Source organism: Emys orbicularis, chromosome 1 (genome assembly GCF_028017835.1).
Source record: "Emys orbicularis isolate rEmyOrb1 chromosome 1, rEmyOrb1.hap1, whole genome shotgun sequence".
In the NCBI taxonomy this organism is placed as follows: Eukaryota; Metazoa; Chordata; order Testudines; family Emydidae; genus Emys; species Emys orbicularis.
In genome coordinates, this window is record NC_088683.1 from 143,322,842 (window position 1) to 143,349,139 (window position 26,298).

At 47.1% G+C, this 26,298-nt stretch overlaps 1 protein-coding gene across 1 annotated transcript; it reads left to right on the forward strand.

Annotated features, from left to right (window-relative positions):
- Positions 1-743: 743 nt before the first annotated feature.
- Positions 744-22,496, forward strand: LOC135885546 (uncharacterized). The gene is given in 13 exon segments (XM_065413367.1): positions 744-772; positions 2,275-2,415; positions 2,417-2,467; positions 2,591-2,991; positions 4,705-4,826; positions 6,597-6,706; positions 7,872-7,882; positions 15,653-15,744; positions 16,560-16,636; positions 18,116-18,319; positions 18,446-18,846; positions 19,334-19,455; positions 21,507-22,496. Coding segments are annotated over 12 exon segments (1,812 nt in total). The 5' UTR covers positions 744-772; positions 2,275-2,308; the 3' UTR covers positions 21,621-22,496.
- The last annotated feature ends 3,802 nt before the right edge of the window (positions 22,497-26,298 follow it).

The window sequence follows — 26,298 nt, forward strand, 5'->3', positions numbered from 1 at the left end:
CACTCCGCCCTCCTCCCAGGGCTCCGGCCGCCCTCCCCCCCGGCGCCCTCCCCCCGGCCGCCGGGGAGAGCGGAGCCCCGGCTGGGGCTTGCCGCCCTCCCCCCAGGGCTCCAGCTGCCCTCCCCCCCCCCCCCCCCGCGCCCTCCCCTGCCGCGCTGGGTGGGGGGGCGGCCGGAGGCTTTTTTGCCTGGGGCGGCAAAAAAGCCAGAGCCGGCCCTGCAAGTAAAAGTACTGCAGCAGAGGGGTAGGTAGAGGATTTCCTCCTATCCAACATCACCATTGGGATACTGCTTTACTGTCAACAGCATCAGGTGCCCGGGCATACAGGCAAGTGTTGCCAGCTGCCGACTAACCCAGGGAGGAAAGTGGGGGGAGGGAGGAAGAAGGAGTGAAGGAGGTCTACACAAGGAATGCAGTTTACATCTGCTCTACTTTTGCTTCTACTTCTGCCAATGGGAGTGCAGTTGGGGTGGGGTCAGCTGGCCCCAGTGGCCAATGGCAGGACAGGGATTAGATTTGAAGTGCTGCAGGGTTGGGTGGAGGCACAGAGCCCAGGCAGTGTTTGGTGAAGGCAGGTATAGGGCAGGGGAGGAATAGAACTGGGGCAGGATGCTCTCTAAAATTAACTAGAAACTGTTGGTCAGCATGCGGGGTTTTCTAATCTAATGTTTCTGTTATCAGGAATAGAAACGAAAGGGAGAAACACACACCAGTAAAACAGGACACAGCTGGGAGGCTGTAGTGAAAGCCATGGCCACTGGCTGGAACAGAGGTAAAGATGCAGAGAGAATGAACGTGTGTGTGTGTGTGTGTGTGTATATATATATATCCATACAGTACAAGTGTGCATTTATACGTGTTAAAGTCTATGACTATCGGCATATGTATGTGCATCTGTATGGCTGTTATGAATCTATGTATGTAATATATAGTAGATACCTCCAGTCTGTTTATCTCTGAGAGTTTATTTATACCCCAACTATATTTTTAGTTACTAACTTTTTAATAAAGATCAAGTAAGTGACAATAAAATGATTTTCTTGCTTAAATCCCAAAAGAGTGCTTCTTACAAAAACAAAAGGTGAGAGAATACAGCAGAGCTGAGGCAGTCTAGGTTACAAATTACAAGAGATACATGTACAATGTTATAGAAAAGATGTATATATTTTTAAATTAGTACATCCCATTGGACCCATCTTCCCTCAAACAGCCCAGATTTTTGTGTGTGTGTCTATATCTGTGTGTGTCTGTCTGTATGGGCTTATCTGTATTAGAAAACTTGCACCAGTGTAACTAACTAGTTACACTGGTGCAAGTTTCTCTATAGGTATGTGCATGTGTTCTTTCTGGGCCTGATCCAAAGTCCATTGAGGTCAAGGGGAGTCTTTTCACTGATTTCAATGGGTTTTGGATCAGGCCGTAGGTGAGTATGTGTCTGTGCATGTCTGGACATGTTTTGACTATGCCTATGTGTGGGCTCCCAGATTGAGTTGAAAATGGTAGAATCATGAAAATGGCAGACAAGAAAGTACTGATGAAGGAATTTTAAAGATACAGATTCTTTGTTACAACTATCTCCTGGTGCTGAGGAGGAAATGAGAAGTTTAAAAGTGTCCAGTGCAGTTTGCTCTCAGTGTTCACATGGCATGTCAATCCTGTTTTGTCTCATTGAGATTCTCAATACAAATAACAAGGGATGGTTATTCTGTTCCAAAACAGAACCAACCTGAGCATGTCACCTGGGAAATCTCCAATTTTAAAACACTATTAATTTTACTTTCAAACTTATTACTGGCAGCATTCACATTTTAAAATAAAATAAAAGTTTAAAAAAAGAAGAAAGGAAAACAGATATTTTGGGCATCGGTGGGATCTTACAGTTATAAAGGACATTTTGAGGGCCTGAGTCCCGTTGATTTCAATGAACTTTGGACCATGTCCTAGATATTATTATTAATGTTATTTTATTATTTATTAATAATGATGATTTTTCACTATTCCATAGTAAGTAATGGGCAGTCTCCCTCCCTCACTCATGATTAAATTAGTGGCCATATTGAGGGCCAGAATGATCCCTTATCCACCTCCACTATCCTCAGGATACTGCACATGAGCAGGGAGTTGCTTTCCTCAGGAGTTCTGATTAGAAATTGTCCATTGAGAACAATTGAGGGCCACATGGTCCCAGGGAGGATGCACTGGGAGGCCTCCCTTTTCCTGTCTTCCCCTGTGTTTTTCTCTGTGCACCAGGTGACTCTATTCTCTTTCCCACAGATCATGTATCCAGAGGCATCACACAGGGGTGAGAATGAAAGCTCCATACCCACATCGTCCACATGATTTACAGAGAAAGTGGGAGCTGAGAAGATTCAGATCTCACTCCCCTCTCATCAGTGTGATATTGGATTTAACTCTCCATCTCTTTCTTTTCTCCCATCACGATCTCTGAATCTCCCTCTATCCTTCTGTGAGTTCCCTTTCCATTTATCTGTGCCTCCTTCCCATCCCTCTCATTTTTAACTTTCTGTGACTGGCAAGCTCTTAGCGATAAAGCTGCAGTCAGTGACTCATGGGATCTCTCATGTTTCAGGGGGAAGATACTCCAGGAGACATTTATAGACAGTTATGACCCAAGTGTCCTTCGAAGGGTGCAATACATGCTCTATGAAATCAAGTGGAGCAATAGCAAAAGGTCCTGGCAGAGCTGTTGCCATAGCACTTACATGGAGCATGCTGAAATCCACTTCATAGAAGATGTCTTTCAGGAGCAAAGATCTGATCCTTCTGCCCACTGCTCCATCACCTGGTACATGTCCTGGAGTCCCTGTGGGTATTGCTGCAAGCAAATCAAGGATTTCCTGAAGGACCAGCCTAATGTGAATCTGGTTATTTATGTAGCACGGATCTACTGGCACAAAAGGGAAATCAATCGTCAGGGTCTACGGAGCCTGATGAACATTGGAGTGTCCATCCGAGTCATGGACCTCCCAGGTAATGACTCAGGGAGTTATGGGGACTACATGGGATAGAGATGAGACATGGGGCATTTTTCTTCTAAGTCTCTGGTTCCAATTCAGCCCTGGTCAGTGGCCATGGATGGCTCCACAGAAGTTGTAGAATGGATTATGGAATCTTATCACTTCTAGGTCAGTGGTTCCAGTCTGGCCCCAAGTCTTGGGGGATAGTGTAGTGGGATTCAGAGCTTTTCCCCTTTAGGTCTCTGGTTTCAAACCTTTCCCTGAGTGTCGGTGACCAAAAGCTAGTAGCTGACAGCCATTTTTTGACCTATTTGAAATGTGCTGGTGTTTGCAGTCCAGTTCCTAGCAGTACAGATAAAAATCACTAAAATCTCCATCCCTGCTGGCAGTTGCTGATCCCCTTGTCTCAGCAGAGAGGCTGAGGCATGAATGAGCCATGAAGAGTCATACTTTTTTACTGCTAGAGGCGGGAACTCGGAGCTGAGGCACACTGCTGAGCCATGTGCGTGGGTGAAGCTGGTATGGCACTGTCTCTCTCTCTAGTGGTCTATTCAGGGAATAAACAGAGAACACCAGCCTCCTTCCTGGCACAGTCCATCTGCCATCTTTCAATTTCATTTGAGAACATAGTATTGTATTGGGATGTGTAACAGGGTGATGACTCACTGGTACGGTGCCTCCTGCTGGTCGTCCTGGAAATTAGCTCTCCAGCTCCGGAGCGCCCTCTGCTGGCTGATGTCCCGCTTGCCTCAGGCCCCCATGTCCCTCCTGGACCCCGGTGCCCCTTACCTCAGGGTTCTGCCCTCTACAGTACCCCCACAGTCTGGGTCTCCCCTCCCAGGGGACCCCCCAAACTTCTATCCCCACCTTGCCTCAGTGGCTACTGCCAGTCATCATCTAGCCCCCGCTCACTGGGGCAGACTGCAGTCTGTGAACCACTCATCATGGGCAAGGGGGGTTTGGACCTGCTGCCTTTGCCTACTCCTGGGCTGCCCCTCTGCAACCCCAGTACCTGCTTTAGGCCTTCAACAAGGCCTGCAGTCTGGGGAATTGCTAGGCTAGAGCAAGAGCTCCCCAGCTCCTCTGGCATTCCCCCAGCCCTGCTCTACCTCAGGTACCTTGCTCAACTCCCAGACAGCCAAGTCCTTCTCTTTTCACTGCTAGAGGAAGACTCTTTCTCAGCCTTTGGCTCACAGCCTTTTATAGGGCCAGCTGTGGCCTGATTGGGGCATAGCCCCAGCTGTGGCTGCTTCCCCAATCAGCCTCCCTTATTGGCTTCCCGGAGCAGCCCTTTCCCAGGGCTGTTTTAACCCCTTTGGGGCCGGAGCGGGGTAACCACCCCGCTACAGGATGTCTTTGCAGCTTTTTTCTAATCTACCCCCAGAGTAAAATCAGCTCACCGACTGATAGTGTGCTGCTGCTGCTAATCATGAACAAATAGATGATATTTTACTCTCCCCTCAATACATAAATGACTTGTCCCAGGTGAATAAGTGAGTGAAATTTTGCAAGGCTGGTTTAATTAGACCTTCCCTGGACAGAAAGATGGACAAGGCCAGGAGAACATGAGGCCCAAATGCTGTAGTGTCCTCAGCTGGTCCTGCCTAGCAGAAGCATTTTGCATGGCTCAAATTAGTCTTGCTCCCCTGAGATTGACTGGCCTTTGTATATACTGAGTCCACTGATATCTCCTTCAGCACATGACTGATTTGCTCCATTTTCCCAGCTTATAGCTACTGTTGGAGAACATTTGTCAATGATGAGGATAAGTATGAAGATGATTATTGGCCCAGGCACTTTGCTCCATGGATAATGCTATATTCTCTCGAACTCCAGTCCATCCTTCAGGTCAGTGGAACTTTAGGGAGGGGGAAAGTGCATCCAGAAATGATACACAGTCGCATGCAGAACCCATTTTCTGAACTGGACATTTCCTTGACCTCCTTTGAAATCTCCCTGGTTCTGTGAGAGTTTTTCCTGCAGCTGAGTTATAACACATGGTGATTCCCAGATGAGCTCATGGGGATGCTAAAAGGACAGGAAAAGATTCTTCACATCTTTTGTGGCATTTAAACACCTCTGTGGTTTGCTTTATTGCAAAGCAGTATAAATGTAAAAAGAGTCCTGTCCTTTTAAGGGACAAACACAACAGGGGTTTTCCTCAGCCAACGTATAAAGAAAAGGTCTAGAGCAGGGGTGGCCAACTTGAGCCTGAGAAGGAGCCAGAATTTACGAATGTACATTGGCAAAGAGCCACAGTAATATGTCAGCAGCCCCCCATCAGCTGTCCAGTGCCTCCCGCCTACCCCCACCAATCAGCGCCTACTCCCCCCTCCCACTGCAATCAGCTGTTTCATGTGTGCAGGATGCTATGAGGGGGAAGGGAGAGGAGCGACGGCCTGGCAGGCTCAGGGAAAGGGGCCTTGGGGGAAGAGGTGGAGTGGGGGCAGGGCTTGGGGCAGAGCTGGGGGTTGAGCACCCTCCGGCACATTGTAAAGTTAGCATCTATAGCTCCAGCCCCGGAATCAGTGCCTAGGTAAGGAGCCGCATATTAACCTCTGAAGAGCCGCATGCAGCTCCGGAGCCACAGGTTGGCCACCCCTGGTCTAGAGCATAGCTAGGCAAGTTCCAGAGAGGGAAATCCCCCAGTTCTTCTCTCAGATCCCATCCTCGACCTAGAAACCTTTCTTCCTGACCCTCCCTTGCAGACTCGACTTCCAACGCTACACAGCACATCCTTCTCTCAGGGCCCGTCTACAATAGCTGTCGTCAGGCCTCCCATCCCCCAACCAGAGCTGGTTAACCCCTTTCCTTGCCAACGTCTGGATGGGGTTTATATTCCCTCCCAGTAACGGGACCATAGAATGTTTCATTGAGCTCCCCTAAAATCTCCTCCATTTCCAAATCACCAGTGTCAGCGGTTGATCTGTAATCCACAATCAGAGCATGATGAGTAGAGCTGGTCAAAGAATGGAATTTCTGTTCTGTGGGAAATTCCAAGATTTCCTTTCATTCTACATTGGAACAAACCCGAGACCTTTTGAATTTTTTTATAACCACTCCTAGGAAGTGAAAGCAAGCAAGCACACCCACTGCAAAAAGACAACAGCCTGGTGACTAGAGCATACATGTGGAAGACCTAGGTTCAAGTCCCCACTCTGAATTAGACAGAGTAGGGACTTGGACCTTAGTCTGCTATATCCCAGGTGAATGCCCAAACCACCAGGCTACTGGCTATTCTGGGAAGGGTATCCTCCCTCTGTCTTTCTCTCTTTAAATGCCATTCTGGCCTTGAGAAACCTTCCTGGCCAAAGCTTCATCATAATAGATATATTTCTGAAAGACATTTTGGTTTCGATGAATCTGCATGTTCTGATGAAAAATTGTTTAGTTGGAAAACTCCCAACCAGTTCTAATGATGACTCCCTGTGACCATTAAGCATGCCATGGCACTCCTTTGAACTCACCCTGGTTCTGAATGAGATTTGAAGCATGGTGATTGCATTTACTGTGAGTTCCTGCCATGCCCATTAAATCCCAAAGTGAGTCTAAAGTGCAAATGTTAAACTGCCAACCTCCCGAAAAGAAATTAACTTCAGCTCCCATTTTTCTCATCAGGACATTCCCTCTTGCTTAAAGATTTCATCAGTTAAGAACCAGACTCCAGTTTTCAGCCTATGTGTAGATGAGAAACAGAAAAGAGCACTCACATCAGCCAATCCCTATTAGCCGCCAGTATCCTGGCCTGAGCAGCCAACCAGTCTCTGGAAGCCATGAGTGTCTTGAACCAGACCATCAGCTGCTAAGCAACAGAAACCAGTTGACAGGAAACATCACCCACATTAAAACTCCAGAACTGTGGGAGGGGAAGAGGATGCAGCCAGAATGGGTGCAACAGAGTGACTGCTTTGCTATCACAGCATGTTTTCTCAGTTGGTGGGTTACTCTTGCATGAGCTGAAAGAACTTTAGAATGTTTAACTATTTCAATTTGATTTAGTTACTCTTAGCCATTTCCTTGCCATTGCTTCAGCTTGTAGCCTTTTGAAAAGTGAATCATGTTTAATGCTGTACAGTGACTGGGTCATGTTAGCACCTTTGTACGGGTTTATTCCATCACAGTTAACACAAGAGTATCTTGCTTATTCTGCAGCCAATGCTGTTTCACTAAATGAACATAAAACTATATGATTTGCTTTGTGTAAGCAGTTTATAAGGAACTAACTCATTATGTATTTACATATCTAGAGACCTTAGAGAGGATTTATTTTCTGAGGTTATTTCTTTGAATTATGTTTCTTTTGTAGATTTCTAGATTTTACTTTGTGTCATTTGTCAACATAACATTTGAATAAAATATCTATAAGGAAGCACTGCCTTTGTTTGTTTGTTTGTTTTTACATGTTCAAAATGTAAATCATATGGTACTCCTTAATAATCTCTGGTCAGTGCTAACATAAGAATGGTCCAATGTATGACATCACAGATTGTTCTAAGAGTTGATTAAGTGGTGGGGGCAGTTCTTAAAATGAATTGACATTCCAGAAATTGGCTTTACCAGTGTTTCATTTTCCTCTAGGCTTTCCCATGGTCCTCAAACTCCATATATTGTGTTCCTTTGTGAGATCATGGAAGGCTGATCGCATCCTACGAATAAGAACTTCATATATATTCAGACATTAGCATGCATTTACATAAAGAAGATATGGCAGTGTACAAGGACAGCAAATTGTTGCAGAGAATCTGCCCAGCTATTGTGACCCTAGCATCTCCCAGTAGACTGATGCTGGGGTTAGGGAGCTCCCAGTTATTCCATTCCTGGCCTCTCCCAGCAGAAGGTGATGTGGAGAAAAGAGCAGGAGACTCAGAGCAACTCTATTTCCTGCTCTTGCAGCTACAGGTGCTGTAGGGCCCAGTGTTTTGAAGTGGATTTGCCATGGAAGCTATGGCTGAAAAAACATACTACAAGTTTCAAGTGAAATTTCCCCCGTCTATATGTCTGTGTCTCTCTCCCCTCTCTGTCTCCTTTATCCCTCCTCCCTCTCTTTTCAATCCCTACAATATCTCTGTCTCTCACTCAGTTACACACACCCATGAGAATTTTGGGAGATTCCCCCATCCCTAACTAGAGATAATCAAGGCTCCACAGTTTTTTTAGCTCATAACCAGTATCCTCTGTGTGTCTAAGTTACCTCCTCAGGAGTCCGTATATAGAACTCTGATATATTTCTCATTTCACCTCCCTTACATTCCAAATGACACACTGGGCAGAAATGAGGCAGTTCCCTTTGACCCCTGAAGTTTTAGTGACCAGGAATAGAAACAGAAAGAATAACATTTAATAAAATCATCCCACTGTACCAAAGACTGGCGAGATAGTGAGAGGAATTCATGACTTCTAGGGCAAAGACAGACAACAATGATGTTTTTGTGTGTGTGTGAGAGAGACAGAGAATCACTCCCTTGGGAGTCAACTAAATTAAAAAGCATTTGCAGTGGCTTTTACTGACCAAGTGATGTTCAATTTTTAAGAGTTAATTTTCCAGTGCTAAATTTATCAGTGAACATGAATTAATATTCAGTGTGCCCATAACTGAGAATTTCCATACTGTTTCACATTTAATTATAATGCTATTTTATAGCTGTTTCTGTAAGCGGGGAATAACATGTATTAAATAGTAATGATATCTGAATTTCTTTCTGGTCATAACTAGGGCTGTCGATTAATCGCAGTTAACTCACACAATTAACTCAAAAAAATTAATTGCAATTAAAAAAATTAATCGCAGTTTTAATTGCACTTTTAAACAATTGAATACCTATTGAAATTTATTAAATATTTTGGATGTTTTTCTACATTTTCATATACATTGTATTCTGTGTTGTAATTGAAATCAAAGTGTATATTATTCTTTATTACAAATATTTGCACTGTAAAAATGATAAACAATAGTATTTTTCAATTCACCTCATACAAGTACTGTAGTGCAATTTCTTTGTCATGAAAGTGCAACTTACAAATGTAGATTTTTTTGTTGTTATATAACTGCACTCAAAAACAAAACAATGTAAAACTTCAGAGCCTACAAGTCCACTCAGTCCTACTTCTTGTTCAGCCAATCGCTAAGACAAACAAGTTTGTTTACATTTACAGGACATAATGCTGCCTTCTTCTTATTTACAATGTCACCAGAAAGAGAGAACAGGCATTTGCATGGCACTTTTGTAACCGGCATTTCAAGGTATTTATGTGCCAGATATGCTAAACAATTGTATGGCCCTTCATGCTTCGGCCACCATTCCAGAGGACATGCTTCCATGCTGATGACGCTCATTAAAAAAATAATGCGTTAATTAAATTTGGGACTGCACTCTTTGGGGGAGAATTGTATGTCCCTGTAGCGGGGTGGTCACCCGCTCCTGCCCTGAAGGGCTTGAAATCAGCCCTTAAAGAGGGCTGCAGGGCTTGAAATCAGCCCTGGAGAGGGCTGCAGCTCTGAATGCTGGGCTGATTGGGGAAGCAGCCGCAGCTGGGCCACGCCCCAATCAGGGCCCAGCTGGCCCTGTAAAGGCTGGGAGCCAGGAGCAAGGACTCAGTCTCTCTCTGCATTCAGAGAGAGAAGGGCCTGGCTGCAGGGAACTAGAGACAGAGTACCTGAGTGGAGCAGGGCTGGGGACAGGCTGGGGAGCTCCAGCCTGGAAAGCCCAAGGCTGCAGCCTAGCAGAAGGCCAAGGGGTACTGGGGGTTGCAGAGGGCAGCCCAGGGGTAGGCCAAGGCAGCAGGTCCAAACCCAACCTTACCAGTGATGAGTAGGCTGATACTGCAGTCCGCCCCAGGGCATGGGGCTAGACGATGACTGGCAGTAGCCTTATACTGAGGCGAGGTGGGAATAGTGGGTGGGGGTTCCCTGGGGAGGGGAGACCCTAAGACTGAGGGGTTACTGCCAGGGGGCAGCAACCCAGGTAAAAGGGCACCGGGGTCAAGGGAGGGACACGGGGGGCCAAGTGGCAGTGGGACACCAGCCTGCAGAGGGCGCTCCGGGCTGGAAATCGAGATAATTCCCGGAAGTAACCTGCAGGAGGCGCCGCAGGGGTGAGTCCACTCCCTTACAGTCCCCTACTCTGTTTTACCTGCGTTTTGCCATATATTTCAGATTATCACAGTCTCGGATGACTAACAGATTTATTTGGGCATAAGCCTTCGTGGGTAAAAAACCCACTTTTTATGCATCTGAAGAAGTGGGTTTTTTACCCACGAAAGCTTATGCCCAAATAAATCTGTTAGTCTTTAAGGTGCCACCGGACTCCTTGCTGTTTTTGTGGATACAGACTAACACGGTTACCCCATGATACTTGAGTCTCAGATGATGACCCAGCACATGTTCACTTTAAGAACACTTTCACTGTAGATTTCAGAAAACGCAAAGAAGGTACCAATGTGAGATTTTTAACTGATCCCAGGTTTAAGAATCTGAAGTACCTTCCAAAATCTGAGAACTCTTAAAAGACCAACAACTCCGATGCAGAAATGACAGAATCCGAACCACCAAAAAAGAAAATCAACCTTCTGCTGGTGGGATCTAACTCAGATGATGAAAATGAACATGCATTGGTCTGCACTGCTTTGGACTGTTATTGAGCAGAACCCATCATCAGCATGGATGCATGTCCACTGAAATGGTGGTTGAAGCATGAAGGGACATATGAATCTTTAGTGCATCTAGCACATAAATATCTTGTAACGCCGGCTACAACAGGGCCAGGCGAACACCTGTTCTCACTTTCAGGTGACACTATAAACAAAAAACGGGCAGCATTATCTCCTGCAAATGTAAAGAAACTTGTTTGTCTTAGCGACTGGCTGAATAAGAAGTAGGACTGAGTAGACTAGCAGGCTCTAAAATTTTACATTGTTTTATTTTTGAATGCAGGGTTTTTTGCACATACTTCTACATTTTAGTTCAACTTTCATGATAGATTGCACTGCAGTACTTGTATTAGGTGAATTGAAAAATACTATTTATTTTGTTTTTTTACAGTCAAAATACTTGTAATCAAAAATAAATATCAAGTGAGAACTGTACACTTTGTATTCTGTGTTGTAATTGAAATCAATATATTTGAAAATGTAGAAAACATCCAAAATATTTAAATAAATGGTATTCTGTTATTGTTTAACTGTGCGATTAATCGCAACTAATTTTTTTAATCGCTTGACAGCCCTAATATGGGACTTGGATGTGCTGGTGTGAACATTGTGGCTCTGGCAGAATTTTAGCAAGTGGGAATGTAAGGGGACTGTTAGCCCCTCACTGAAACTCAGTGGGGTTCTTTGATTGGCCCTCTCCCAGTCCCAAAACAAAGGGGAAGGGCCAATGAGAAATCAAGTTCCTGAGACTGACAGTCCCCAGGGCCAATGGAGAGAGGCCAGCACTCCAGAGCAGCCGGATTGACAGGGCAGGTAGGCCAATGAGGGGATCAGGAGCCCAGGGCCCTATCCTCGGTGTGAGCTGGGAGCAGCAGCCAGAACCGGGGGCGGGAGAAGCAGGAGCCCGAAGGCAGAGCTGGGCTGGAACCGGGCAGCAGCAGCCAGAACCAGCTGGGGAGCAAGCGCTGGAGCAGCCAAGACCTGCTCAGCCAGGCCGGCCTGAGCCCGAGCTGAGTGGTTACAGCGGGGGGGAGCTGCAGGCCCAGAGCTGGGGAGCGGATGCCTGCTGTGCCCCAAGTGACACCGGAGCCGGGTGCGGTGAGCAGCTGGGGAGAGTGAGGGGGACCCTGGGCAGAGAGCCCAGCGCAGGGAGCCATCGCCAGACAGGAGGCCTTGCAGGCCGGACTTGGAGGGAGATTGTGACCCCGACGGGGGGGCTGACGCTGAGGAGAAGGGTCCTGTTCCCTACAGCTTGAGGGCGTGTGGCCACCGCCAGAGCAGGTGTCTGACCCGCGGTATCCCCGCAGGGCAGCCAGGGCCTGGGAAGGAAGTCTGGGAGGCGTGAGGAACAGACTGTGAACTTTCCAGAGACGCTGGTTGTGGTGTCCCCGTGCCACAGAGCGGGGTGATATGTTTTCCTTTAACCCTTCCCATTTTTTTCCTTATTATTTGACAATTGCTGTTTAATAAATTGTATTTGCTTTGAGCCGTGGGCGGTGCCTTCCCTGGAGCTGCCGCTGACCCACCGCTGGACACCTTCCCTGAGCTCCCCACCACCTCCTCCACTCCACCCCACCCCCACCCCCGAGGTCCCCGCTGCTCGCCATGTCCCTCCTCCTTGGGATGGGGGAGTGAGGAGGGACGTGGAGAGCCAGGAGCCGGTGGACTGAGGAGGCTTGGCCGGGCACTGGGACTGGCGGTTTGGCGGCGGGGGGCAGGGTCTTCAGGTGTGGGAGGAGCTGGCGCTCAGGGGGCCAGCGTCTCGGCCCGGCCCAACTCTGGTCGGGGGAGGGAAAGGGGGTTGGCAGCTTGGCCTGGTGCTGGGGCTGGCCTGGCACTTGGGGAGGCTGGCGGCTTGGCCTGGTGCTCGGGGGAGGGGGGAGCGGAGGGTTGTGGGGAGCTGGTGGTGGTGGCTCGGCCCAACGTGGCTGGGGCGGGTGGGCTGGGGCTCCTCCGGTCATGGGGGCCTCTCAGGGCTTCTTCTTTTATGGGTGTGTGTGTTTTTTCCGGGTTCTGGTGTGTGGGAGAGGGGGGCCTTGGGCGGAAGGGGTGGGGCCGGTGGACTAGCCTCCCCAAAGCGGAGGTTCACTCGCTGCCCATGCTTTGAACTATATGTAATGATCAGTGGATCAGGGAAGCGTCTAGTGTGAAGAGATTAACCTGGAGTGAGGACACCCTCGACCCTGTCCTAAGTGACCATGACAAGACAGGAGGTTAAGCCTCCCAGGAATACTGGGCACAGCTTCGTTGGGGTTACGAGGACTCTGCCACACAGGAGAGTGGAAGGGGAGTCCTTGAAGTCAGGCAGATCTCTGGGTAAGGGGGGTTGGAGCAAGGACTCAGATCCTTTTGCTAGTCCATTTCAGCGGGGTAGTGTATAAGCCAGGAAAGTTTCTCACTGCGGGAGTATTCCCCCGTTTACACATGTACATCAGTCTCTCTCTCTCTGAGGCCTCTGAACTTAATTGGAAGTTTTCCATTTGGGAAGATCTTGAGCGCTGCAGTCCAGCCTAGGAGACGACACCTCTCATGATGCCTTGGGGAAGGGGGGAGAGAGAGAGCAAGCGAGCCAGAGCCTTCCACTTTCAGGGAATGCAAAGAGAGCGTGCAATGGGCTCCATTTTGGAAAGGAGCTGAGATTGCTTGATGGCGCTCTGTCCAAACCACAGGCTGCCATTAGAAAGCCAGAAGCTGCTGCTGAGAGCCTGTTGGGGCTTTGATGAAGCATGGAGCCTCAGAGGCTGTTGTGGGCTTCCTTGGAGCCCAGGCAGAGACTCACTGTTGTTGTGCCCAGAGCTGGCTTACGTGGGGCCTGTAGTGAAGGTGTACCGATGCTGGTTCTGGCGGGACCCAACTGAGAGAGTCAATTCAGGACAAATTGCTTAAAGCAGGGCAGTTACAGCCCAAGGCTGGGGTTTCTATGCACACCAAGGCAAACCAAACCAGCCAAACAGAGAAGACTTTGGTTTTACCCCACTGGCTAAGCACAAGTCACACAAACAATTCCTTAGACACTCCAGTTTCCCAGTATCGCCACCAGTGCCACTCATTATGGGGACAAATAGTTATGAAAACCAATGCCCCAGTAAAAGAAAAGAGGTTCTCTCGATCCCAAAGGATCAAGCCCCAGACCCAGGTCAATATACAAATCCGATCTTACCCATAAATCACGCTGTTGCCAATCCTTTAGAATCTAAAGTCTAAAGGTTTATTCATAAAAGGAAAAAGATAGAGATGAGAGCCAGAATTGGTTAAATGGAATCAATTACATACAGTAATGGCAAAGTTCTTGTTTCAGGCTTGTAGCAATGATGGAATAAGCTGCAGGTTCAAATCAAGTCTCTGGAGTACATCCCCAGCTGGGATGGGTCATCAGTCCTTTGTGTAGAGCAGGGGTCTCAAACACGCGACCTGCGGGGCTATTTCCTGCGGCCCGCCAAGCGGCCCGTGCCCGCCCCCCCCGGCCTACCTCCAGGCCAGGGGTGGGCAAACTACAGCCGCAGGATTGCCCCCCTCGAGTCCTGCGCCGCTCCATGAAGCGGCTGGCATCACGTCCCTGTGGCCAGGGGGGGAGGGAAGAAGCAGAGGACTCCCTCTGTGTGTTGCTCTGGCTTCCAGGCAGGCACCGCCCCCCCCATGCACCTCCCATTGGCCGGGAACGGGGAACTGCGGCCAATGGGAGCTTCAGGGGAGTACCTGGAGGAGCGGCAAGCAGCCCCTCCCCCAGGGGCTGCAGGGACATGGTTCCAGCTACTTCCCGGAGCGGGGTGGGGCTGGGCCGGGGCCGGCAGCCTGCCCTGGCCCCGTTGTGCGCCGCTGCCACCCCGGAGCCCGAAGCCCTCCTGCACCCTTCTCCCCAACTCCCTGCCCTGAGCCCCCTGCCTGCACCTCAATCCCCTGCCCTGAGCCCCCTTCTGCACCCCAACCCCCTGCCCTGAGCCCCCTGCTGCATCCCACACCCCTTCTGTACCGAGCCCCCGCCTGCACCTCAACTCCCTGCTGCACCGCAACTCCCTGCCCTGAGCCCCTGCCACACCCCTCATGCACCCTCTGGGGTCAGGGAGGGGGAGGAGTTGGGGTGGGGACTTCAGGGAAGGGGTTGGAATGGGGGCAGGGAAGGGGTGGGAAGAGGCGGGGCCTCATGGAAGGGCTGGAGTGTGGGCAGGGCCAGGGGCAGCGAGGGGTGTGTGTGTCAGTGATGTGGCCCTCGGGCCAATGAACTAGCCCTCATGTGGCCCTCGTGGTCATTTGAGTTTGAGACCCCTGGTGTAGAGCTTCCGTTTGTAGCAAAGACCCTCCAGAGATAAGAAGCAGGATTGAAGACAAGATGGAGGAGCTGCAGCAGCTTTTTATAGTCTCTTGCCATGTGGTCTCTGCTTTCTTTGTCCCAAAGACAAGCTATCCAGCACATGGCATGGAAAAACCTCAGAGTTCTGTCCATAGGCATCTCCCTGCATACTTTGTTGAGTCACAAGGTGTGTCTGCCTTCTCTCAGTGGGTCAATTGTATAGCTGATGGTCCTTAATGGGCCATCAAGCAGGCTAGGCAGAGCTGACACCAACTTGTCTGGGGTGTCACCCAGAAGCATAGCATAAATTTGAAATACAGACAGTATAGAGCCAATATTCATAACTTCAGTTACAAAATTGATACACACATATAGACAGCATAATCATAACCAGCAAACCATAACTTCTCCATAGAACCCTTACACAACAACCTTTATACAATATTTGCTGTAAATATATAACAGTGGTCGCAACAGTGATCTAAGTTACAGATTATGTCAATAACGTCACAGAAGGCAGTGTGAGTAACCATCACCCTCATTTGGGAAGGTGCAAGGGAAGGGGGATAGCAAAGAGACTTCAAGGGGTGGTCCTGAGAAGAGGTGGAGTGGTGTTGTCATCTAACAGAACCCAGAGTTGCTGACGTCTGGTTAAAACAACTCGTCTTCAGAGGAATTGTGCAGCTTGGAATGATGCCAGATTAGAATGACTCTGCCTCTTGTTGCCTTGGCTGGTCAGATTTAGTGGAGCAACAGAGTGCTGTCCTCAGCTTCATGACCTTCAAGTGCACCCATGCCACCATTTACAACTCTGAAATCCAGAGGTCCGGGGTGGGGTAAATGGTGGCAGTGTAAATGCAGGTTAGATACCTTTCATTTACTGCTGTAAAGTATTTGTTAATTGATTTATCGAACTGCCCCCTGCTGATTTAAATTAGTTGTGACATTTAATCGCAGTCTGTTATAGCATGTTTCCTTAAATTGTTAAGTAAAGCTGTGTTAACTCTAATCTCAGTGTATATTGGGTGTATATTTTTTATAATTGGTATTTTTGAGTTAGACCCAATGCACAGAGTAGCTCAGGGTTATTCCTGGAGGCTCCCAAGGCACGTCATTGTGTGTACAGGGCCCAGCCAGGTGGAGGCACAGCCAATTTTAGTTTCCTTTACAAGTAAAAGGACTGCAGCGGAGGGATGGGTAGAGGATTCCCTCCTATCCAACATCACCATTGGGATACTTCTTTACTGTCAACAGCATCAGGTGCCCGGGCATACAGGCAAGTGTTGCCAGCTGCCGACTAACCCAGGGAGGAAAGCGGGGGGGGGGGGGGGGGAGGAGGTTTACACAAGTAATGCAGTTTACATCTGCTCTACTTTTGTTTCTGCTTCTGCCAATGGGAGTGCAGGAGGGGTGGGGTCGGCTGGGCCTGGTAGCCAGTGGCAGGACAGGGAGTAGATTTGAAGTGCTGCAGGGTTGGGTGGTGGCACAGGCACAGAGCCCAGGCAGTGTTTGGTGAAGGCAGGTATAGGGCAGGGGAGGAATAGAACTGGGGCAGGATGCTCTCTAAAATTAACTAGAAACTGTTGGTCAGCATGCTGGGTTCTCTAATCTCTAATGTTTCTGTTATCAGGAATAGAAAGTGAAAGGGAGAAACACACACCAGTAAAACAGGACACAGCCTGGTAGGCTGTAGTGAAAGCCATGGCCACTGGCTGGAACAGAGGTAAAGATGCAGAGAGAGAGTGTGTGTGTGTGTGTAAATATATACATAGATGCTTGTGTGTCTATATCCATACAGTATAAGTGTGCATTTATATGTATTAAAGCCTATATGAATATATGGGCATATATATGTGTGTGCATCTGTATGGCTGTTGTGAATCTATGTATATAATATATAGTAGATACCTCCAGTCTGTTTATCTCTGTGAGTTTATTTATACCCCAACTGTATTTTAGTTACTTTATCTTAATTAAAAAGTTAGTAAGTTACAATAAAATGATTTTCTTGCTTAAATCCCAAAAGAGTGATTCTTACAAAAACAAAATATACATGTATATATAGAGAATACAGCAGAGCTGAGGCAGTCTAGGTTACAAATTACAAGAGGTACATGTACAAAGTTATAGAAAATATATATTTTTTAAAATTAGTACATCCCATTGGACCCATCTTCCCTCAAACAGCTCAGATTTGTGTGTGTGTCTATATCTGTGTGTCTGTCTGTATGGGCTTATCTGTATTAGAAAACTTGCACCCGTATTCTTTATAGGTATGTGCATGTGTTCTTTCTGGGCCTGATCCAAAGTCCATTGAAGTCAAGGGGAGTCTTTTCACTGATTTCTATGGGCTTTGGATCAGGCCATAGCTGAGTATGTGTCTGTGCATGTCTGGACATGTTTTGACTATCCCTGCATGCTTGTGTGTGGGCTCCCAGATTGAGTTGAAAATGGTAGAATCATGGAAATGGCAGACAAAGTGCTGATGAAGGAATTTTAAAGATACAGACTCTTTGTTACGACTATCTCCTGGTGCTGAGGAGAAAATGAGAAGTTTAAAAGTTTGCTCTCAGTGTTCCCATGGCATGTCAATCCTGTTTTGTCTCATTGAGAATCTCAATACAAATAACAAGGGATGGTTATTCTGTTTCAAAACAGAACCAACCTGAGCATGTCACCTGGGAAATCTCCATTTAAAAAACACAATTATTAATTTTATTTTCAAACGTATTACTTTGGCATCATCCACATTTTAAAATAAAATAGAGGTTTAAAAAAGAAGAAAGGAAAGAACAGATATTTGGGCATCGGTGGGATCTTACAGTTATAAATGACATTTTGAGGGCCTGAGTCCCGTTGATTTCAGTGTCCTAGATATTATTATTGTTATTTTATTATTTATTAATTATGATTTTTCACCGTTCCATAGCAAGTAATGGGCATTCTCCCTTCCCCACTCATGATTAAATTAATGGCCATATTGGGGGCCAGAATGATCCCTTATCCACCTCCACTATCCTCAGGATACTGCACATTAGCAGGGAGTTGCTTTCCTCAGGAGTACTGATTAGAAATTGTCCATTGAGAACGAACAATTGTAGGCCACATGGTCCCAGAGAGGATGCATTGGGAGGCCTCCCTTTTTCTGTCTTCCCCCATGATTCTCTCTGTACAGCAGGTGACTCTTTTGTCTTCCCCCCAGGTCATGTATCCAGAGACATCACGCAAGGGTGAGAATGAAAGCACCATACCCACGTCCTCCACAAGGTTTACAGAGAAAGTGGGAGCTGGGAAGATTCAGATCTCACTCCCCTCTCATCAGTGTGACACTAGATTTAACTCTCCTTCTTCCCTGCCTCTCTCTCTTTTCTTCCATCACTATCTCTGAGTCTCCCTCTATCCTTCTGTGAGTTCCCTTTTCATTTATCTGTGCCTCCTTCCCATCCCTCTCATTTTTAACTTGCTGTGACTGGCAAGGTCTCAGCGATAAAGCTGCAATCAGTGACTCCTTGGGATCTCTCTCATGTTTCAGGTGGAAGATATGCCAGGAGGATTTTGTGGAGAATTATGACCCAAGTGTCCTTCCAAGTGTGACTTACCTTCTCTATGAAATCACGTGGAACTCTCGCAGAAGGCCCTGGCAAAGATGGATCTGTAGTGCTGGCGGTGAGCATGCTGAAACGTACTTCCTGGAAGATGTCTATAGAAAGCTAAGATCTAATCCTTTTGTCCACTGCTCCATCACCTGTTACATATCCTGGAGTCCCTGTGGGTACTGCTGCCAGGAGATCATGGATTTTCTGGAGAAAATGCCTAATTTGAGTCTAGTCATTTATGTAGCACGGCTCTACTGGCACAAAGAGGAAAACAATCGTGAGGGTCTGTGGAACCTGGAGAATATCGGAGTGTCCATCCAAGTCATGGATCTCCCAGGTAATGACTAAACCTCCCAGGTAATAACTCATAGGGTTACAGGGTCTGGATGGTTCAGAGGGGATTAGGGATGGGACTGGGGGCATTTTGCCTTTAGGTCACTGGTTCCAATTCATCCCTGGTCAGTGACCAGCTGAAGTTGTATATTAATTATGGAACCTCTCACTGCTGAGTCAGCAATTCCAATCTGTCTCAAGTCTTGGGAGGATTGTGCAATGGGATGCAGAGCTTTGCCTCTTTAGGTCTGTGACTGAAAGACACTATCCGACAGCCATTTTGTGGCTTATGTGAAATGAGCTGGTGGTTGCAGGCAACCAAATGCTAGTGTATCCTTGGCTTCCGACAGCTGGTTCTTCCTAAGGGTGATGTGTCTCCATGTCAGAAGCCCAATGCATGACCTTGCTCCCTTGAGCCTGACTGATCTCTGAGTGGGCTGAGTCCACTGATATCTCCTTCAGCTCATAAGTGAATACTTCCATTTCCCCAGATTATAACTACTGTTGGAGAACATTTGTCTATGATGAGGACAAGGATGAAGATGATTATTGGCCCAGTCACTTTGCTCCATGGATAATGCTATATTCTCTCGAACTCCAGTCCATCCTTCAGGTCAGTGGAACTTTAGGGAGAGGGAAAGTGCATCCAGAAATGATCCACAGTCGCATGCAGAACCCATTTTCTGAACTGGACATTTCCTTGACCTCCTTTGAAATCTCCCTGGTTCTGTGAGAGTTTTTCCTGCAGCTGAGTTATAACACATGGTGATTTCCAGATGAGCTCATGGGGATGCTAAAAGGACAGGAAAAGGTTCTTCACATCTTTTGTGGTGTTTAAACACCTCTGCGGTTTGCTTTATTGCAAAACAGTATAAATGTAAAAAGGGTCCTGTCCTTTTTAAGGGACAAACACAACAGGGTTTTCCTCAGCCAAAGTATAAAGCAAAGGTTTAGAGCAGGGGGGCCAACCTGAACCTGAGAAGGAGCCAGAATTTACCAATGTACATTGCCAAAGAGCCACAGTAATACGTCAGCAGTCCCACATCCGCTCCCCAGCCCTCAGTGCCTCCTGCCTGCCCTCACCAATCAGTGCCTACTCCCCCTCCCAGCACAATTAGCTGTTTCACTGCGCAGGAGGCTATGGGGGGAGGGGAGAGGAGCGAGGGCATGGCAGGCTTTGGGATAGGGGTGGAATGGGGGCAGGGCTTGGGGCAGAGCAGGGGGTTGAGCAGTGAGCACCCCCCTGCACATTGTAAAGTTAGCATCTATAGCTCCAGCCCCGGAATCAGTGCCTAGGTAAGGAGCCACATATTAACCTCTGAAGAGCCGCGTGCGGCTCCGGAGCCACAGGTTGGCCACCCCTGGTCTAGAGCATGGCTAGGCAAGTTCCAGAGAGGGAACCCCCCCCCCGAGTCCTTCTCTCAGATCCCATCCTCGACCTAGAGACCTTTCTTCCTGACCCTCCCTTGCAGACTCGACTTCCAACTCTACACAGCACATCCTTCTCTCAGGGCCTGTCTATAATAGCAAAACTGTTGTCAGGCCTCCCATCCCCCAATCAGAGCAGGTTAACCCCTTTCCTTGCCAACGTCTGGATGGGGTTTATATTCCCTCCCAGTAATGGGGCCATAGAATGTTTCATTGAACTCCCCTAAAATCTCCTCCATTTCCAAATCACCAGTGTCAGCGGTTGATCTGTAATCCACAATCAGAGCATGATGAGTAGAGCTGGTCAAAGAATGGAATTTCTGTTCTGTGGGAAATTCCAAGATTTTCTTTCATTCTACATTGGAACAAACCCAAGATCTTTTGAATTTTTTTGTAACCACTATCTGGAGGTGAAAGCAAGCAAGCACACCCACTGCAAAAAGACAACAGCCTGCTGACAAGAGCAGTGCTTCTCAAAGTCGGGCTGCCGCTTGTTCAGGGAAAGCTCCTGGCGGTCAGGGCCGGTTTGTTTACCTGCCGCGTCCACAGGTTTGGCTGATCACGGCTCCCACTGCCCATGGTTCGCCGTCCCAGGCCAATGGGGGCTGCGAGAAGCGGTGCGGGCCGAGGGATGTGCTGGCCGCCCTTCCCGCAGCCCCCATTGGCCTGGAGTGGTGAACCGCGGCCGGGGGCTTTCCCTGAACAAGCGGTGGCCTGAATTTGAGAAGCACTGGACTAGAGCACACATGTGGAAGACCTAGGTTCAAGTCCCCACTCTGAATTAGACAGAGTAGGGACTTGGACCTCTGTCTGCTATTTCCCAGGTGAATGCCCAAACCAACAGGCTATTGGCTATTCTGGGAGGAGCATCCTCCCTCTGTCTTTCTCTCTTTAAATGCCATTCTGGCCTTGAGAAACCTTCCTGGCCAAAGCTTCATCATAATAGATATATTTCTGAAAGACATTTTGGTTTCGATGAATCTGCATGTTCTGATGAAAAACTGTTTAGTTGGAAAACTCCCAACCAGTTCTAATGATGACTCCCTGTGACCATTAAGCATGCCATGGCACTCCTTTGAACTCACCCTGGTTCTGAATGAGATTTGAAGCATGGTGATTGCATTTACTGTGAGTTCCTGCCATGCCCATTAAATCCCAAAGTGAGTCTAAAGTGCAAATGTTAAATTGCCAACCTCCAGAAAAGAAATTAACTTCAGCTCCCATTTTTCTCACCAGAACATTCCCTCTTGCTTAAAGATTTCATCAGATGAGAATTCTACTCCAGTTTTCAGCCTATGTGTAGAAGATGAGGAACAGAAAAGAGCACTCACATCATACAATACCTATTAGCGCCAGTATCCTGGCCTGGGCAGCCAACTAGTCTCTGGAAGCCATGAGTGTCTTGAACCAGGCCATCAGCTGCTAAGCAACAGAAACGAGTTGATAGGAAACATCACCCACATTAAAACTCCGCAATTTGGGGCGGGGAAGAGTATGCAGCCAAAATGGGTGCAACACAGTGACTGCTTTGCTAACACAGCATGTTTTCTCAGTTGGTGGGTTACTCTTGCATGAGCTGATAGAACAATGGTTCTCAAACTTTTATACGGGTGACCCCTTTCACATAGCAAGCCTCTGAGTGTGACCCCCCCTTATAAATTAAAAACACTTGTTTATATATTTAACACCATTATAAATGCTGGAGGCAAAGCGGGGTTTGGGGTGGAGGCTGACAGCTCACGATCCCCCCATGTAATAAACTCACGACCCCCTGAGGGGTCCCAACCCCCAGTTTGAGAACCCCTGTGATAGAACATTAGAATGTTTAATCATTTCAATTTGATTTAGTTACTCTTAGCCATTTCCTTGCCATTGCTTCAGCTTGTAGCCTTTTGAAAAGTGAATCATGTTTAATGCTGTACAGTGACTGGGTTGTGTTAGCACCTGTGACTCAGTTTACGGGTTTATTCCATCACAGTTAACACAAGAGTATCTTGCTTATTCTGCAGCCAATGCTGTTTCACCAAATGAACATAAAACTATATGATTTGCTTTGTGTAAGCAGTTTATAAGGAACTAACTCATTATGTATTTACATATCTAGAGACCTTAGAGAGGATTTATTTTCTGAGGTTATTTCTTTGAATTATGTTTCTCTTGTAGATTTCTAGATTTTACTTTGTGTCATTTGTCAACATAACATTTGAATAAAATATCTATAAGGAAGCACTGCCTTTGTTTGTTTGTTTTTTACATGTTCAAAATGTAAATCATATGGTACTCCTTAATAATCTCTGGTCAGTGCTAACATAAGAATGGTCCAATGTATGACATCACAGATTGTTCTAAGAGTTGATTAAGTGGTGGGGGCAGTTCTTAAAATGAATTGACATTCCAGAAATTGGCTTTACCAGTGTTTAATTTTCCTCTAGGCTTTCCCATGGTCCTCAAACTCCATATATTGTGTTCCTTTGTGAGATCATGGAAGGCTGATCGCATCCTACGAATAAGAACTTCATATATATTCAGACATTAGCATGCATTTACATAAAGAAGATATGGCAGTGTACAAGGACAGCAAATTGTTGCAGAGAATCTCCCCAGCTATTGTAACCCTAGCATCTCCCAGCAGACTGATGCTAGGGTTAGGGAGCTCCCAGTTATTCCATTCCTGGCCTCTCCCAGCTACTGGAAAAGTCTATTAACGTGTATGGGGATGGAGCGGAAATCCTCCACGGACATCAGTGAAGCTCTCCTGGATGTACTCCCAGTGTCACCTGGTTGAAATAGGGGAATTTTATTAAGGGGACATTCAGAGGTGGCTGTTCCTGCTGGGCTGTTTGTCTCACTTGGATCACAGCAGCCCCCACAGTGGATTTGCCCACTCCAAATTGATGCCCGACTGACCGGTAGCTGTCTGGCGTTGCAAGCTTCCAGAGGGCTATCGCCACTCACTTCTCAGCTGTGAGGGCTGCTCTCATCTTGGTATTCTTGCGCTTCAGGGCGGGGGAAAGCAAGTCACAAAGTTCCATGAAAGTGCCCTTACGTATGCGAACGTTTCGCAGCCACTGGGAATCATCCCAGACCTGCAACACTCTGCGGTCCCACCAGTCTGTGCTTGTATCCCGGGCCCAGAATCGGCGTTCCATGGCATGAACCTGCCCCATTAGCACCATGATGTCCAAATTGCCAGAGCCCATGCTTTTGAGAGAACTCTGTGTCCATGTCCTCATCACTCTCGTCACCGCGCTGCCGTCGCCTCCTTGCCTGCTTTTGAAGATTCTGGTGCTGTATATACTGCAGGATAATACACGTAGTGTTTACAGTGCTCATAACTGCTGCGGTGATCTGAGCGGGCTCCATGCTTGCCGTGGTATGTCGTCTGGAAAAAAGGCGCTAAACAATTGTTTGCCATTGCTCTCACGGCAGGAGGGGCGACTCACGACATGGCTTACAGGGAATTAAAATCAACAAAGGGGGTGGGTTTGCATCAAGGAGAAACACACACAACTGTCACACCGAAGCCTGGCTAGTCATGAAACTGGTTTTCAAAGCCTCTGTGAATGTGATGCACAGCACGCCTTGCTGTGCTCTTCTAATCTAATCGCAAACAGCCTAGTCAGCAAACAGCACCAGTGAGCTTTTAAACGTCCAGAGGCACGTTCTACCACCATTCTGCACTTGTTCAGCCTCTAGTTGAACTGCTCCTTACTACTGTCCAGGCTTCATGAGCCATGGGAGCAAGGGGTAGGTGCGACCACACGGTGCTGCCGGCTGGGAGAGCAGCCTGAGGCAGAAGCCTCCAGCTGGCATGATATTCCAGGCAGGACTCAATCTCCATTAGATGAAACTTAAAGAAGAGAATGACCTGGAGTCATTCCCATTTTTGTCCAGGCGCCCCCGACCAACATTACCGAGGTCAGCCAGGAGCAACCAGGAGACGGCAACAGACGGTGCAGTACGACTGCTAACCGTCTTTGCTAACTTGCAAAGGCAAGGAGCTGCTGCTGCTGCTGTGTGGCAATGCAGTACCGTGTCTGTCAGCAGCACCCAGGAGACATACGGTGATGGTGAGCTGAGCGGGCTCCATGCTTGCCGTGGTATGTCGTCTGCACGGGTAACCCAGGAAAAAAAGCGAGAAATGATTTTTTGCCGTTTCTTTCACGGAGGGAGGGAGGGAGGGGGCCTGACGACATGTACCCAGAACCACCTGCGACAATGTTTTTGCCCCATCAGGCATTGGGAGCTCAACCCAGAATTCCAATGGGCGGTGAAGACTGCGAGAACTGTTGGATAGCTACCCACAGTGCAATGCTCTGAAAGTCAACGCTAGCCTCGGTACTGTGGACGCACTCCGCCGACTTAATGTGCTTAGTGGGGACACACACAATCGACTGTATAAAATTGATTTCTAAAAAATCGACTTCTATAAAATCAACCTAATTTCGTAGTGTAGACATACCCTTAGGGAAAAGTGTATTTCCAACATAGGGCAGCTTGAGCTCCTTAAACAAGGTGAGAGTTTTGTACATTTAAGGAAATAAGACTGAATAAAAAGCCCTCTGCAATGCTTTGCTCTCCATTCCCTGCAATTAAATTACCAAGGGATTTATGAGTAGTAGGGAACAATCTAGCACTGGCTGCAGGAGATGAAGTGGATGAGTTAATAGAACTTTCCCCTCTCTCACTGCAGGGATCCTATGACATATTTTATTGTGATCATATTAAGAAGATGCTTTTATTCATGTTTCTATGCAAGGAGGTTAAAAAGTCAACTGCACAAACCCTATGATCAACTTTGTTGACACGTAAAGATAGGCCAAGAAAGGTTCTAAGGCTTGCCTGGGAGCTGCCTATAAGGCTTCCTAGGTAAACTTAAGCTGATTTTGAAGACTGGAATTTTACTGTGCAGTAATCTGTAGCAGATTTGGAAAGCTGTTGTAAAAGATATTTTAGTAATGTACCAAATGCAAAACGTGTGCAAGAAATATAATGAATACAAATGACCAAAACAAGGGTGTAAATAACAACTAACACTCCGGTGGTGAGACATTTGGAAAATTACAAGGCGTTTGGGAAATAACCTAAGATAATGGCTGGAATGATGAAGAAAGAAAGGTAACGAGTATAAGTATCCCCTGAAATTATGAGGAAAGGAGACCATCAGCAGACTGGACACAGGTTGTCAGAAATGATAGGGAGGGTCTTCCACAGCTGTTGGTAAAGGTATGCCACTCTGTGTATGTGCTGTTTTACTGACTGATTAATAAATCCAATCAAAGCTGATTTATCTGAGGGCTGTTCTTATTAAACAAATTTTAACTCGCGGAAACTGAATGTAGAATTGTAATTTAAAATTACTACCAATTATTAGCTATTGATTTGGTTATTGATGATTGACAAATCATTGATTATTATCAACAACTGTGGCAAAATTTCTAAAGGAAAAAAATAAAATAAAAATCAAGCAATCAAAAAGGAGAACATAGTGCAGTAACTTAAAACAATTCAAGTCATGTCTAACAGACAGAGTTCCAGGTGTGGGAGGTCCTCACTTCCCTCCATCAGATCGAGGGCACTAAACTGCCCCCTTTGTCAGTTGGGCTTCCTCAGTGTTAGAGGGATAGAGCCCTGGCAACCACCTGGATATGGATCACAGCTCATGGCTGTCAGAGCTAATAATTAATTACGTAATTAATTTTCAGGCGTCTCTGACAAAAGCCACTCGTCTGGGATTAAAGTAAAAATAACAACAGACAGTTCTTTGGACACCAAGGCCCAAATTCTCAAAGGTATCTAGGTACCTCACTTCCACAGATCTCCATGGGAGTGAAGTGCCTGAATACTTTGAGGATCTGGGCCTAACTGTATCTTGGGTAATAAAGAGGATGTTTTGATGCTATATGGAATCTCGGGGACACGTTAGGATAGTATGAATACCAATATTGTAAAATTGCAATGAGTTGTGTCAGATATGCCATGTAAGATATCAGCAAAAATGTTATGATTTGCCAAATATGATGATCTT